A 17,163-nucleotide genomic window follows, 5' to 3' on the forward strand; every position below is an offset into this window, starting at 1 on the left:
TATTACTACCACATCGCCTAGAAGATGAAGAGCCATAATTAATAGAACTAAACAACCCTTTCAACTCTCTTAAACCTTTCACCCCCGAACCTTTTGAACCACACGATTTCTTTTTCACCTCAGCCCTCCGATATAATTCAGCTTCAACAGCCAATAAAAATTCTGTTGCTTGATCTTCTAAACCCACAAGTGACGTGCCAAGGAAGCTATCAAAGTTATTGAATCTCTTTTGAAACCAATCGGAGTAAGGTTCCTGACTCCTTGAAGTGTCCACACCCACAACACTATCCCCATCTACAAGAGACTGCTTCTCCTTGGCCAAGGGTAGAGAAAAAGCAATTGGATCAACCACTAGGGGCTGATTAGCTTCCTCTGAGAAGGAATCCGAAGCCCAATCCTCCACCAAAACATCATCTTCTTCGAACAGAGCCAAAGACATGTTCGTGACTTCAGAAAATTCCAACGTAACAAGCTGTTGTTGCTTTTCCAAAACCTCTGTAGCTTCACAAGGAGGCAAAGCAATCTGCACCGGAACCTCAACCCTCCTCCCATCGCGTAATTCAAGAAACCACTGCTCCGAGTTTCCCCATTTCTTGTCAAAAATGCCGGAATGCTCCTGGAGAAACAGTCGGGGAACAAGCATTAAGCTCTCATCGTGAACTGTGGAGCAAACCGACCCATTCCTGAACTCCTCGGAGTCGTCGGAGCCGAGAAGCACAGACTCGGCTACATCGGAAACAAGATTCGAGTCCGTCGTCGCCGGTGGCTCAAACCTGGCTTCGACGGACTTGTCGGTTCTGAGAGAATGGGCAGCGGCGACATCGGAGACCCCATTCCTGGCCTCCTCGGACTCGTCGGAGCCGAGAAGCACAGACTCGGCTACATCGGAAACAAGATTCGAGTCCGTCGTCGCCGGTGGCTCAAACCTGGCTTCGACGGACTTGTCGGATATGAGAGAATGGGCAGCGGCGACATCGGAGACCACCGACGACCTCAGAGGCAAAGTCGAAGGGCACGGCGACGACTGGAAGGATCTCGCGCCAGGACTTAACCAATCTGGGGAATGGGTCTCTCGCGACGGGCAAGTCATGGTAGTCAGAAGTTCTTTACAAGCAGTTCTTCTGGGCTGCCAGACCAACGAAGTCTTGGGCTTAAGTTTGGGAACATGAGGTGGGATAAGTGGGGGGGCTTCAGCTAGAGCATTGGGCTTAAAGACATCTTTCAAGGGCCCAACACCAGAACAGCCCACTTCCTTAATGTTTGAACTCTTAATGTCCCACTTGCCATTCAGCCCACGTACCAAAAGTAAAGAAACTTCTAGCGAGAGGGGAGAGTCAGCCATTGTAAGAGCGTCATCCTGAAGTTCAAGCGTGACTTCATCCTCAGGAACTGTGCTTACCTGCCCAGCACCCCTATCACGCAAATCCAGGCTCTGAGACTTCTGACTGCTCAATCTAGACTTGTGAGCTAGATTTGATTTGATAGAATTTTGAATATTGGGCATTGCAAGCTTTCCAGTTCTACTATCACCAAAGGATTTCCGATCACCTTCCACCGCTGCCGCCAGAAAAGACTTATGCTTTCTGGACTTTTGCAATGACGGAAACGGGGCAGAAAGGGGTGGCAACTTGACGCCAGGAGAGACGGGAGCAATGGCCTTGCGAAGATGAAAGCCAAAACCTCTCCACCCACTACCCAGCTTTCCTTCTGGTACAATGATGAGGCCCTTCCGACGACCATGAAGAAGCTCAGAGATCATAAGAAAGCTTCCATGTGCATTGAATCCCATTTGCAAAATCAAAACCTTATTACCATCCCTGAAGGTTCTAGCAAAGATATCAGGACGGGTATTTGACAAGTGATCCTCAATATACGTAAGCAACCGAAAAGCACTCTCTTTTCCCATGAAAACCGATCGGAGAGAATCCTTATATCTTTCAAAAATGCGTAACAAGAAGAAAGAACCACCCTCTTCCACAGAAAATTCAAACGATTTGGATTCGAGAAAAAAGAAAATGGAACCACCCATAGTTTCAGAACTCAAATACAGAAGATCACAAAGAAAGAGTTTGATAACACAAGCCTAGCTATCTAACCATGCAGTCATACAGATGTACCATCTCATGCAGAACTCAAATACAGAAGATCCAGTAATCAATGCTTGAACATGTTTTCACATTCACAGCTGAAAAATTTTAATAAAAAAAAAAAAAAAAATAGAGCAATGGAGAAAAAAGGAAATTCACTTCTTAAAAAAAAGTAGATATTCTTTTTCGCTAGATAATTATAGCATTAAAGTCATACCTAGCTATTGAAGACTGATAGGGCCAACAATCATTTTCTGAATTTATAAAGCACATACAATAGGAATAGTGTGAGTGGTAGTATAGTATGTATATTTTTTTTTGATAAGTAATAATAATGCAGGAGCATAACCAAAAGTTATTTCAATATTTCATTTTAGATTTTCAGTGGATAGTTTCAGATTGTAACATGGTTATTTGTTTAGTTTGGATTGGTATTTGAGTTTGGTTAGGATTAGTAGTTTATCATTATCATTTGTTTAGGATTATTGGATTAGTATTTGAGATTGTTTAGGATTATCAGATTAGTATTTGAAATTGTTTATGATTTGTTTAGGAGAGTTTATCCTTATCTTTGTGATTCCTGGAAGCTGCATATAAAGCTCTAGATGATTTCTTTTGTAGGAGATTATTATTATTATTGAGATTATTTGTAGAGATTGCATAGTATTTGTTTGGTGGTGATTCCAAACACCTTAGGTGGGAAGCCTAAGGTTCTTCCGTAGGACTAATCTAGGTGGGAAGCCTAGGTTGTCCTACATCAACTTGGTATCAGAGCCAGGTTCGATCTATCAAAATTTCAGCAACCCAAAACCTGTCATTCTTTCAACCACTGTCAATCCAACATCATTGTGAACTCCTTTCAAGCCAAACAGGAAACATCCAGCCACTTTGATCAACTCTACAGCCCAACCAGCAGTACAACCCATGATCATCAACACTCCAAGCATGTCTCACAAGATCTTTGCAAATTACCACCAATCAAGCCATATTTGCTCAGAAACAAAGAACCGAAATTCCACCACAACCCCAGCCCATTAGATCAAGAGAAAGAGAGTTTGAAAGTCAACAAGCAGCCACCGATGTCACTATTGGAGCAACGCCGCTGAGATTTGCCATCATTGATCTCTCCATGCCGCTTCACGAAGCTCGGAGTTCTGCCACTAGCCACCGAGATCTGACTTACAAGTTTCGATGTCCACCTTCGAGTGCCACCACTAGCCATTGCCAATGAGTTCATGCTGCCTCTGCTTTGAGGAACCTAGCGAAGCTTTCGTGATTGCTCTCTCTGAAGTTTCTTCTTTCTTAGTTTACTCTGAACTTCTTTCTTTAGTTTCGGTGTTTTAATGTTTGACGTGCTACTGTATGGTAGGTTTTAGTTTTATATTCTAGTTCTTTCTTTATTGTATTGCAAAAAAAAAAAAAAAAGTCTAAGGTAGAAAAGTTCCGGTAGACACTAGAGTTCACTTACAAGCCACGCTCATCAAGCCCCACATAATGATCAGTACAGAGCACCGGCCAAAGCCCAGATTACCAAGCCCATGTTCATTTCAGATTGTTGAAAGTCTATTCCCATGAATCATGGTAGTCTTAGAAGCACCAATATTTGATGGACGTCCAGGTCCATGGACCTTCATTATTTGGTTAGATGAAATGGATCAATTCTTTGATCAAATATGTCTGCCAGATGCTAATAAGGCTAGGTTTTCCAGGTTGAAATTGAGAAGTAGAGCTAGAGACTTTTGGCGTAGTATTGAGAATAATCTCAAAGGAAGGAGCAAGCCTGCCATAACTGATTGGAATGAAATGAAACAAATACTTAGAGAGAAATATGTTCCCCAATGCTATCAAGAGACAATTGACAATTTAAGGAAAAGAAAGGTTTGCATTTTGGGTTGGTGTTATATGTGCAAGTGTAACAGTGAAACCATTGACCGTCTATTCCTTCATTGTTCGGTTGCTCTGGAGTTGTGGGATATGGTTTTTGGTTTATTTGGAGTTTGTTGGGTTATGCCAATGTCTGTTGTTGAGCTTTTTGCTTTCTGGCAAGGTTGATTTGGTCGCCATCGCAATGGAGATATATGGATGGTTGTCCCTCATTGTTTGATGTGGTGTATTTGGAAGGAAAGAAATAGTAGGTATTTTGAAGACAATGAGGGCCCGTTTGGTACATGTGTTTAAAAACTGAAATTTGTTGTTTGAAAACATTTGTAGAAATACGTGTGGGTGAAAAAGTGTGGAAATGCGTGAAATACTGTTTAAAAACTAAAAATGGTTGTTTGGAAACACAAACCAAACACCCCCTGAGCGTTCTATGCCTGATTTCATGCTTCTTTTTTTTAGAACCTTACTGGATTGGTTCTCAGTATGGAGAAACCATCATTTTTCTTCTTTTTTGGATTTTCTTGATTTATGTAATTTATGTATTTGATATGTACACCCCTGTATACTTCCTGTGTACTTGGGTGTCTCTCTCTTTTCGTTATCAATAAATCCTTATTACTTATCAAAAAAAAAAAAAATGCTATCAATAGAACTATCAACCTCAATCCTCGCATGGGAATTTTCTACACCACAGAGACAATACTCAGCAAGAAAACTCCTCATCCTTCTGTCAAGAACTCCCTGCCATAGCTCAAGACTTAAGAAAAATAATGGTTTTGCTAGACTCTTTTACTCAGAAAAAGGATGCTCAGGTTCCACCAAAGACTAATGTTGAAATAGAGGTACAAGTGCCAATAGATGATGTTTCAACATTCATGCAGCAAGAAGAACCTATTACAGAGTCTACACAAGAAGAGAAATTTCAACAAGTGAGTGAAGATTTAGAGGGTGCACTTGATGTGGAGGTTGATTTTGATGAAAATAGTATTGAGCCCTTCATGATCCATGAGGTTGATGAACATCTACAGGTTGTTGAAGTCCAAAAGGTTGATACTATGATTCAAGATAAAATTGTGCCTGTTCAACACATTGATTTTGTGTTTCCAGAGGAGTTCTATGGTGTCATGGAATTGAAGGTTATTCTACTCTTAGTGCTTCCTAGGGTGATTTCTGATCTGAAGGAAGTATTAAGCACCAACGTCTTAATTCTTCATCACTGCAAAACTCGAGGTTGAGTTTTCTTAAACTAGGGGAGTATAATGCAGGGGCATAACTAAAAGTTATTTCAATATTTCATTTTAGATTTTTAGTGGATAATTTCAGATTGTAACATAGTTATTTGTTTAGTTTGGATTGGTATTTGAGTTTGGTTAGGATTCGTAGTTTATCATTATCATTTGTTTAGGATTATTGGATTATTATTTGAGATGGTTTAGGATTATCAAATTAGTATATGAAATTGTTTAGGAATTGTTTAGGAGAGTTTATCCTTATCTTTGTGATTCTAAAGCTTCAGGATGATTTCTTTTGTAGGACAGACTTTTATTATTATTATTGAGATTATTTGCAGAGATTGCATAGAACTTGTTTGACGGTGATTCCAAACACCTTAGGTGGGAAGCCTAAGGTTCTTCTGTAGGACTAATCTAGGTGGGAAGCCTAGGTTGTCCTACATCAAATAAACTTCATTGAATAAAATGCAAGAAAATACAAAGGAAAAAGGCACTTAGGCAATGTGTTAGAAGCTACAAAAGAAAACACTAAGTAACAATGAAAGTACAAAAATCAAGCATATCAGGCAAAGAAATGAAAGTGAAAACCCCCGAAGTGTTGGGGAGATAACACCTTGGGGAGCCTCCTACTGAGTAGTTAATATTAACTACTCCCTCTTAACATTCTTATTCAATGTGGGATTTCACTCACTTTTTGTTCCCAACAATCTTCCCTCACGTGTGAGTCTTTATCCTTCTGTGGGGTTTGACCTAGTCCTACATGCTCCCCCTTGCCTTATGGGCTTTTTCGATCACCAACACATTATTCATGGGCCTTTCATACACCATCCATGGGTGTCAACCTTGCATGTTCACCCGTGGGAACCGGCCCCCACATTCTTGTCCATTGGAACCACATGCTTCATGGTGATCTAGCATCATTGTCAATACTCCTTTTTGGGCCTTTCTCCATGATCATTTGTGTGGGCCCTTTAGGCTTGCTCTATCCCCATTGTGGAAGGGACATTGAACACCTCGCCACCTTTATCACACAACTTTCTTTGTAAGGCCTATTTTTGGGATCATTTGTGTGGGCCTTTAAGGCTTGCTCTATCCCCACTAGGAAAGGGACCCTAAACACCTTACCACCTTCGTCGCACACCATACTAAGCTCTAATACCATTTGTTGGGGAGATAACACCTTCGGGAGTAGTTAATATAACATATAGGGACACCACCTAATCCAAAAGACTTAAGCCTATGAGTTTGTTCTCAATTATGTTATATTAACCACTCTCTCTTTACATTCTTATTCAATGTGGGACTTCACTCACGTGTATTCCCAACACGAAGCATTTGCCCAATCAAGCAAAGTTCGAAAGAAGAGAAGCTTCAGCTTATGAATTGATCTTTCATTCCCTTCAAAGGACTTGTATTCCTTTCCCTCCAAATGACCCACATAAGACAATGAGGGATCATTCTCCAAAGCACCTTAGTTCTGACTCTGTTAAACTTGCTATAAGTTCCACAATACTATGCGACATGACCCAATGAACCCCAAATATTGTACACACTATATTCTACAACTCTTGAGCTACTGGGCAATGTAGGATTAAGTGGTCAATGCTCTCCCCATTCCTCTTGCGTGTGCAACACTAATCCAACACAACCATTGCTTTCTGCCTCCGTAAATTATCAGTGTTTAATATTTTCCCCAAACCTTTGTAGGAACTTTTGGTTTCCATGGGAAAAGAACAAGGTTTATGGGTTGTAAGGTCCTATAAAAGACCAAACATCAAAAACACCCCTAGGAGAGAGTTTCTAAAACTGATTTATCTGCCCCACTCCTCCAAGATCCAGAATATATGAGGTCTATAAAGGTGGCAACCAATTCTAACTCCCAATCTTGAACCGGTTGAGTAAAACTGATTTTATAATGGTAGTTTGCCCCTGAGGACGATAACAACTCAGCCACTGAAGTGTCCTTTTTACTGGCAAAATTGTATAGTTTTGGGAAGTTAATTTCCAAGGGAAGTCCCTCACACCAAGGATCATGCCAAAACTTAATACAAGAACCATCCCACACCTAATAGGATAAAAGCCTTCCACCCCTTCCTGATATATTTCCATAGACCAACCCCATAAGGCCCCTGCACACTACAAGAACACCAACCCACCCCCTTCCCCCCCACATGCTACTTGATGTAGATTGGTTAAGGAAGAATAAAATATTTTAATATTTTATGTTGTTTTTTCTTTCCTAGTGGAATTAGGATTTATTTGCTTTTACAAGTTCAATTAAAATCCTTTTTCTAGTTGAATTAGGATTTTAATGTTTTTCTTTTCCTAGTTAAATTATTTTTTCTTTCTCAAGTAGAAGTAGGTTTATTATTTCTTTTCCTAAAAGGAGTAGGAGAAATTTTATTCCTATAAATGCTCTTTATAGAGGGGTTGATTATTGTTATTATGCATTTATTAATAAAAGTTTGCTAGAGAGGTTTTTTCTATTATTTTGCCTACTGGCCTAGTGTTCTTGTAGAACTTAGGCTTCGTGGAAGAGTTGTAGTAATTGTGTTATAGATTTTGCTTCTACACGCCCATGTTGCATCAGTTGGTATCAAAGCAAGGCTAGGTTCCTACCATGGCACAAAGAGGAGCATGTGGGGGAATACCTATTGCCATAAATGACGTGTATGAACGCGATGAGGTTGCATGTGATGCACAATTAGAGGCGTTCTTTCAATGAATAAACGAGTGGTTTGATGCACTTTCAAAGCAACTCACCGCCTTAGCCGTTGAAAACCAACCTCAAAACTGCCATCCAAATCCACGTTATGTGGAGGAGGAGTATTTTGATGTTGAGGAGGAGGACTACGATATCAAAAAGGAGGATGAATACATTGTTAGAATTTGTGCAGTAATTTGGGATTCTCTACCAATTTATGATGACTATCTTGAAGATTATAGTCAAGGAGACAAGATTGAGCTTGATGAAAATAAAGTCATGTACATATGAGGTGAGCTTATAACTCATACCATTGATGAGACTTTCAACATTAAAAAACAAGAGATAATTGATTTTATTGATTACAATCATATGTTGGTACGATTGGTTTGTTCAACAAATAGATGAGTTCTTTATTGATAAACGAAGTTTCAATCTACTAAAGTTTGAACTTGAACGCATTAAACACTATGATTTCATTGGGGTTGATGAGCTTCTCAACAAAAATTTTCCCGATAGTATATTTAATATTATTTTGGAAAGATTAATGGAAAACTTTATTGATCCCTTCTGGGAGGATTTTATCGAACAAGAATTGATAGAGGTCAACAAGAGGCGTGAACAAGTGATTTTAAGTAATTTTTGCGGAGGAGGCAATATGAAGTTTATGGATGTGTGCATGGATTCTTTTTTAGTACTTGCTTCATATATCCCACCGCGGCAAAAGAGGTGAAGAATAAAAATTCGTACGTCAAGATTTATTATGAGTGAGAAAAGATTGATAAGTAGCATATTGATTCGTCTTGTCTTGCACAGAAGAATAGGATAGAGAGGATTATTCGAGGTTCCAATTGATTGTGGAAGATTGCCACAAAACTCGAGGACGAGTTTTCCCCAACCCCGAGAGAATGATGTAGATTGGTTAAGAAAGAATAAAATATTTTAATATTTTATATTGTTTTTTCTTTCCTAGTGGAATTAGGATTTATTTGCTTTTACAAGTTCAATTAAAATCCTTTTTCTAGTTGAATTAGGATTTCAATTGTTTTTCTTTTCCTAGTTAAATTGTTTTTCCTTTCTCAAGTAGAAATAGGTTTATTATTTCTTTTCCTAAAAGGAGTAGGAGAAATCTTATTCCTATAAATACTCTTTATAGAGGGGTTGATTATTGTTATTATGCGTTTATTAATAAAAGTTTTCTAGAGAGGTTTTCTCTATTATTTTGCCTACTAGCCTAGTGTTCTTGTAAAACTTAGGTTTCGTGGAAGAGTTGTAGTAATTGTGTGTTATAGATTCTACTTCTACACGCTCATGTTGCATCACTACTATATTTAGCTTCTATTAGCCTTCTCCAAAAGGCATTCATTTCCATCGCATGGTATGTATTATTCTTTTTCTTCATGAAATATGTCTCTTTTTTTTGTGTGTTTTTTGACAAATGCATAGCACTGAAATTCATTTTGATCAGTGAATAAATGCAAAATCTTATATATCTTGAGTTATTGAGTACTAGGTGTTTAACAGCCTTTTCCATGGTGTTCTGTTTATGCTCTAATTCAATGTTTTATAATATTATATCCCTGTGGTAGTGACTGTTATGAACAGTTGGAGTGTTTTACTTATTCCCTGAATTGGTATAACTTTCATAAACCAGATTTCTGCTGTGTCAGTGCTACCTAATGGGAAAGTCTCAGAGATTATGCCTCTGTGGTCTTCAGAATGAAGTAATCTTTGGTGGTAGAAGCTTTAAGTGACTCATGTTATGCGAAGTTTTTCTGATACAGTGGCTGATAACAGTTTAGCTTGATAGTTAGCTAATTTTAAGAGATTTTTAGCTTGATACGTTTCTTAATGAGGGTAAATCCTGAGGTGCTTCAGTCTAATGTCATGTGTGCGCTCCTATAGCTATTATTATTAGTGCAATGTCATTCTGGCTTCATAAGCTTTATATGTTTTTTTTTCCAACTTTGTTTCGCCTATCTCTGGTTTCACTGTTCAATTCACAGTTTTTTATCAGGGTCTGGAAAATTTCACTAATTCTATGAATTACATTAATCTATATGCTTTCAGGGTCTTGTGAAACTTGCTGATTTTGGTGTTGCAACTAAACTGACTGAGGCTGATGTTAATACACATTCTGTTGTTGGAACACCTTATTGGATGGCCCCGGAGGTACTTCTATAATATATTTTATTTGTAATTTTGTCAGCTTTTGTTTTTTCTGATGTGGCTTGAGCCCTGTGGGGAGTGACTGATACAAATTGTTGAATTGATGTTACAAGTGGTGACTTTGACTAGTTGATGAGTATTCATAGCCGACCCCCATTTAATTAGGATCAAGGCTAGGTTGAGTTGAGTTGTGCGTGTTTGTGTCCTTTATAATGTTTGTTCCTCATAGTACACATTATTTCTTGTAAGAACTGATGTTGCAATTAATTTCTTTTCCTTTTATTTTTGTGCTAGTAAGGAGGAGATCTCATCTTGACGAAATTTGTGAATGTTTCAGGTGATTGAAATGTCAGGAGTTTGTGCTGCTTCTGACATTTGGAGTGTTGGCTGCACTGTGATTGAACTTCTTACATGTGTGCCTCCTTATTATGATCTACAGCCAATGCCGGCTCTCTTTCGTATTGTTCAGGTGTGCCCATCTGTCTTTATTTATGGTTATGAGAGCATTCTGTATTGTGTGTGAATCCTATGGAGTTCTCTTTGCCAATTTTGTTTATTGTATATGTTACTTTAGACATCTCCAGTTATCCATTATTTTTACCATTTGCTGGAGAAGGCTCAGTTCCTAATCATGCTTTTACTGGTTGAATGCTATCACTCTAAGTAAATTTCTTGTTTGTCATATTTTGTCTGTGAAATGTTTATTTATTTTATTATCTTCTTTACACTTTGGATAGCAACGCTGACAATTGATTTTCCTCACCTTTCTTTCAGGACGAGAATCCTCCTATACCTGATAGTCTATCTCCTGACATTACTGATTTTCTGCGTCAATGCTTTAAGAAGGTGTGGTTGAAGTTAACTTATTTAGTAAAAAAAAGGTTCTTGTGTATAACGTTATTATGACTGTTACCATCTAATTGTTGCTAATCTCTTCTCTTCCACTATATATTAAAATACTTATTTAGTGAAAATAAGTTTTTATTCATTTATTGGTAATTAGTAATGACACATGCTTCCAATGGGTCTTCCACCCACCACCTCATGCTCTACATTACCCTTTTTCTTTTTTTCAAATTATTTTTAAACAAGAAAGTAATTACTGATTTTATGCATTTATTGGTAATTAGTAATTACACATGCTTCCAATGGGTCTTCCACCCACCACCTCATGCTCTACGTTACTTTTTTTTTTTTTCAAATTCTTTTAATTATTTTTAAACAAGAAAGTAATTACTGATTTTATGCGTCAATGCTTTAAGGTGTGATTGAAGTTAATTTATTTAGTAAAAAATGGTTCTTGTGTATAACTTATTATATGAATGTCACCATCTAATTGTTGCTAATCTTTTCTATTCCACTATAGATTAAAATACTTATTTAGTAGTTTTTTTAGATTTATTTTTTTATTGGTAATTTGTTTTTTGAGAAACCTTTTTTATTGGTAATTATTCATGCCCCAGATGGGTTTTCCACCCACAACCTCATGCTCTACCTTACTTTTTTATTCAAATTCTTGTTAATTATTTTTAAACAAGAAAGTAGCATCAAATATTCCTGAAACTAATATTAGTTAATGGATTTATTGCTATATCCTTACCATTTCATATTGTACCTGTGTCCATATCAGTACTTTCTAGCTAGGGACTACATAAGTTTGCCACAGATTTGACTTCTTAACATTAAAGTCTTCCTTGGGAAGTTCTCAGTTGCTATTTATTCTGAAGCATTTATTTACTCAGTGAAACTACTATTTATTACCATGCATTAAGGATCTGGAAATGCCAAAAAGGAAATTGTACTTGTTTTATTGCAAATATATAATTAAGATCTCGTTGTTGATAAAAAATGTTGCTTTGTATTTTTTAATGTATAACCAGCCTGAGAATTATCTTTCTTGAAATCAATATTGTAGGGTGAAGCAGGATCTTTTTAGATTTCAGCATCGTAGATATGATATATCTTTATGATATATATTTGGCTATAGTATGATGTAGCATGACATAGGGTGGTTAGGACTTGTAGGATAAAATGTGTAAAATCAAGGCAATCAACCTGTGTTTTACAAGCAATGGAACTAACAAGAAGCAACTATAGTTACTATACTCTCTTTGAAAAGTGTTATAGTTGCTTGAGAACTTATTTTCTATATCTATATTTAGTTGAAATATCATAAATGGGCTACAGGACACCTCGAGCATTAGCATCTGAGGATGCAAAAAAGTGTCTATTATACATCCTTAAAACTTACTTTATCTATTTTACCATCCCATTTTACAATCCACCAAACATCCTAGTTTCTATTTTTATATGCAACTCATTAAAATAATATAAACTATACCCACAAATGATATAAATTATAGATTAAAGTATGTGTTTTTATTTTTATAACCCATGAATAGTAAGGTTGCATCTATACAACCTTACTATTCACAGTTGACAAAATATTTTAGGTACCCATACTTAGGTAAAGCCCTCTTTTAGTGTCTTGGTAAAATAGCAATTAGGGGGGTTTTTACACCCAAAATATGCTAATGCTCTTATGCTATTAGATGGAGAATTCTAGTTATAAGCTGCAGAATATGGAAAGTGCATCGATTAAAGCAAGTTTTAAACAAATGAAGGCCACATAGAATAAGATCCATGGATCCACATAGAATAAGATCCATGGATCATATCTACAGTTCATGTCCAGAAAATTTTAAAACTACCTAATGTCTTTGAATTGAGATTAAAGGAAATTCAATTAAAATAAGTTAAGCATAAGACTAACACGATGAAACTTATGGATGGGAATTAGTTTTAACTTGGTCAGGCAATGAAGGATCTAACTTAGAACTTTAACAATCTTTTGTGGATTCTTTTGCCTCTATGCTTAATCCTTGAGCCTTTGATTTTCTAAATTACAGGATGGGCACCTCACATGTAGCCCATCTATTTGGAATTTGGTTCTAGGCTGTTTAATGTGGACTATTTGAATTGAATGGAATCGGCGGTCTTTTGAGGATGAGGCGAAAACTGTGGTTCAGTTATTAGATTTATGCCAATGGACCCTCTTTGATTGGTCTCGGTGTTGGGGTTTCTCGGATTGTTCTACCCTTATGGATTTTCTTTCGTCTATTAAAATAGCTTAGTGGTTGCTTGTGTCTTTTTGTTTCTTTTGTCTTTGTTCACTACTGTGATCTCTTTGTATATTTCTTGCTATTCCTTTATTAATAATATTTTCTTCTTACTTATCAAAAAAAATTGATGCATTGAATTTTCCCTTTCATTTATTTATTTATTTTGATAAGTAAGAAAGACGTATATTAAAAAAGCTGCTTTATGCAAAAAGGGCACAAAGCAAACCAAAGATTACAAAAAAGAGGAAAGCGAAAGAACAAAGAAGAAAATTAATTACAAAGGAGAGAACTAAGGAACAAAGAGAGAGAATTACTAGATGTGAGTCTCCAAGCCCTAGACTAGTCAAAAAGGGAACCACTAAATGAAGCAAGCAATTGGTCATTGAATCTATCCATGTCTTCAAAAGTCTGCTAATTATGCTCCCTCCAAATACACCACATTAAACGCAATGGAACTAAATTTCAAATTTTAGACAAGTGCTTCCCTAACCAATTCCACAAACCAAAAAGAAAATTTGCAATTGATCTTGGTAAAACCCATGAAATCCCAAAAGATCTAAAGACAAAGCTCCACAACCGATGAGCCTTCTCACAATGGAGCAGAAAATGGTCCACTATCTCCTCACAACAACGACACATAACACACCAGTCAACAAAATTGAAACCCCTACTCCGCAAATTATCACCCGTAAGAATTTTATCCCAAGCTAAAGTCCAAACAAAGAAAGAAACGCCGAGATTCCTTAACCTTCCAAATACCTTTTCAAGGAAAGGCAACGGAAAAAGACCTCGCAACTTACTATAAAACGAACAGATGTCAAAATCCCCATTCTTCGCCAACTTCCATCGCATATGATCTCCATCATCTGTTGAAGGTATATTGGATTCCAAGATCTTAAACTCTTCTTCCTCAAAGACTCTTTTGGATTGGGTTGCAGTGTTAGGCTTTTGTTCTTTTTCTTCATTCCATGGTTTCACGGACTTTTGTACTTTATGCACTTGATTTGTTTTTGTCCTTGATGTATACTTCCTGTATACTCAGGTGACACCTTTCTTCTTTTTAATATATTTTTATTACTTATCAAAATGTTTTCCCTTTTATTTTTTATATGTTGGTAAGTTAAACATGCACCTAGCGGGTCGTGAACCCATGAACTTACTCTTCATCACATCATTGTGGGAGGAGGAAGTGCTTTTTGATCTAGAGCTCATTGGCTTCTAGTTAAAGACTTGATCTTCTCATTCTCCATGTTCCTCAACCCTTTAACCAATTGGGCCTTCTTCAAGGATCCAAGAGGTCTAATACCTAAAACCGTCTTCCCCAAGGTCATAGGCTTCCTTATTGTTAATTCGATGACACTTACTTATTACATTTTTCTGCTCATAGAAAGTTTCTCTTACTATCTTTGAGTATGTGTAGACTTGAATGTCAAGGGGGTGAGTAAGTAAATATTCCTATCTTTGATACATACACAACTTTAATTTAAGAATGGTAAATGGAACTACCACCTAAACTTTAGAAGGTTAAATCAAGCTTTATTAGGGAAGTGGTTGTGGAGATAAGGAACTGAGGGAGGGTTACTTTGGCAAAAAGTCATTGAGGTGAAATATGGGAGCCATTGGGTGGATTGGTGTACTAAAGTCGTTTGGGGCCCTATGGTGTTCTTTTGAAGTCTGGGCCCTTATGGTGTTCTTTGGAAGTCTATAGGACGGGACTAAAGGTCTTTTTCCAGGTTCCTTCAGTTTGATTTGGATGATGGTACTAGAGTGAAGTTTTGGCATGATTTGTGGTGTGGTGATTCTCCACTTACAGAGGCCTTTTTGGAGTTGTTCCGTATTAATCATGATAAAGATTCTTCCATAGTGGATCTTATGCAATTCTGTAATTCGTTTCTTCATTGGGATGTTCATTTCTCTACTAGTTCAAAGTTGGGAGTAGGAGCCTTTGTATGTTGTTATGGAATTAATTTATTCTACTTCTATGAGTGGAAGAGAGGAAGACAAACTTTGTTGGAGGCCAGGGGAGTGTCGTGGATTTGAGGTTGGAGGATGTTACCGTTTGTTGTCTATGTCTCATCTCATGTTGTTACCTTGGAAAATTATTTGGAGATCTAAGGTTCCTCCTAGGGTTGTGTTCTTTTCCTGGGCTGCAGCTTTAGGTAAGATCCTGCCTACAGATAATTCTTGGAAAATAGGCATTATTGTAGTAGACTGGTTTCCATAGTATATCCCCTTGTGTACTTGCAATCCTTTTTCTGTCAATAAAACTTTGTTACTATACCAAAAAAAAAAAAAAAACTACTGACTGCATCTTTGGATAAGATCCTGCCTACAGATAATTTGCGGAAAATAGGCATTATTGTAGTAGACTGGTTTCCATAGTATATCCCCTAATAAAACTTTGTTACGCAACAAAAAAAAAAAAAAAAAAAATTGCCACCTAAGTCTGAGACACCTTCTGCCTAGTCCCCACTCTCCTTAAATTTACTTTGGCTGTTCCAAACATACTCTCAAAACTGCAATTGTTCTGCTCTGTTGTTAATTTTTGTTGTGGTCTATGGACTGCTGAGATATATATGTGCAAACCAGAATACAATTAGTTGATTAGACTGAATGACTAGATGATGTGTGATTTATTGGTAAATATGTTTTCTGACATTTAGTTACATATTTCAGGATGCTAGGCAAAGGCCTGATGCGAAAACACTGCTTTCTCATCCTTGGATACAAAATTCTAGGCGTGTCTTGCAATCTTCTCTCCGTCATAGTGGAACATTAAGGTAGAAGTTGTGAAGTTCATTTTATTTGGTGTCTTTGATGGAGCAAATCCTTGTATCATTCATGCATTTCTTGGCCATGTGATCAACAATATCACCTATAGTTCATTTTATTTTGTTCAAAGAGTTAGGATGGTTTAGTATCAATGGAAAATAAATAAGTTTTCATTTAAAATTACATGTTGATTACACATGTGTGGACATAGGCCCCCACACAAAAACATACTCGTTCTTGTACATACACATACAGAGTTATCCACTTATGAGACTTTTGGATGGGTGTTGTAGCTGTAATAATTGATATTGGTCTTATCTTTTAAATATTTCAATTGAAGTGTGATGCACTGTATTTTATGTGTTGCCTGTGATGTTTAGGTAATTAATTTTTCTTATGGGTCAATTTATTTTAATTTCTGTAATTCTTCTATGCTTTTTTAATAAATATTAATATGGGTATCAATTTGTTTCTGTATAGATTTGGGTTTCTTTTAGATGGTATCAATTTGATTCTAGGGTTTTGAGACTCTTCTTGTGTAAAATGTAATGGGTATTGGTGGTGAATAAAGCTGATATTTGGAGGAATAAAATGTAATGTGGCTCCTAGTTGCTGAGGTTATTACTCTATTACGGTACCATGTGGTGTGATAGTTTTTATCTGTTCTATTACATTGGTAGTGCTACATGGAGATACTACAAACATATTAAAATGCTAATTACTCTGAGGCTTTGTGCTTGTATTCACCGCATGTGTTTGATTAGAATGCATCTCAGTTGTAGTTCAAAACTGTATAATTTTTTTTTTTTTTTTTTTTTTATAATTGAAAATTTTATTAGAAAAGGAAACATGAATGGCACAAAACGATATGTGTGCAAACCCTTTTTGAAATTGTGTCTCTAACCTTGACAATGATTTTCACACAATTAGAGTATAAATGATTAATAATGAGGACATTTAAGTATGTTTCAGTTAGTTCAACCGATAAAGTCTCTTGTCTTTGAATAAGGGAGCAGTTTGATGGGCTTAAGATTGGTGATCCATTATCCCCTTTGTTATTCATTATGGTGATGGAGGTTGTGAGTAGAGTGTTGAGAACTGAGGAGGTAGGTTTCATGGTTGGCTTTGATGTTGCTGATCTGTGTCTCTCATTCATTATTTGTGGATGATACAATCTTGATTTGTGATGCTAATCC

General features: G+C 36.8%; 1 protein-coding gene across 1 annotated transcript in view; it reads left to right on the top strand.

The window, feature by feature from the left end:
* The window catches only part of LOC126717924 (MAP3K epsilon protein kinase 1-like), a 65,003-nt gene that overhangs the window by 18,574 nt on the left and 29,266 nt on the right, over positions 1 to 17,163 (top strand). Inside the window, exons 7-10 of the mRNA XM_050419918.1 lie at positions 9,975 to 10,076; positions 10,411 to 10,542; positions 10,848 to 10,919; positions 15,872 to 15,975. Coding sequence (XP_050275875.1) covers positions 9,975 to 10,076; positions 10,411 to 10,542; positions 10,848 to 10,919; positions 15,872 to 15,975 — 410 coding nt within the window. The remainder of the gene's footprint in view (positions 1 to 9,974; positions 10,077 to 10,410; positions 10,543 to 10,847; positions 10,920 to 15,871; positions 15,976 to 17,163) is intronic.

The sequence above is a fragment of the Quercus robur genome, chromosome 3 (assembly GCF_932294415.1).
Source record: "Quercus robur chromosome 3, dhQueRobu3.1, whole genome shotgun sequence".
In the NCBI taxonomy this organism is placed as follows: Eukaryota; Viridiplantae; Streptophyta; class Magnoliopsida; order Fagales; family Fagaceae; genus Quercus; species Quercus robur.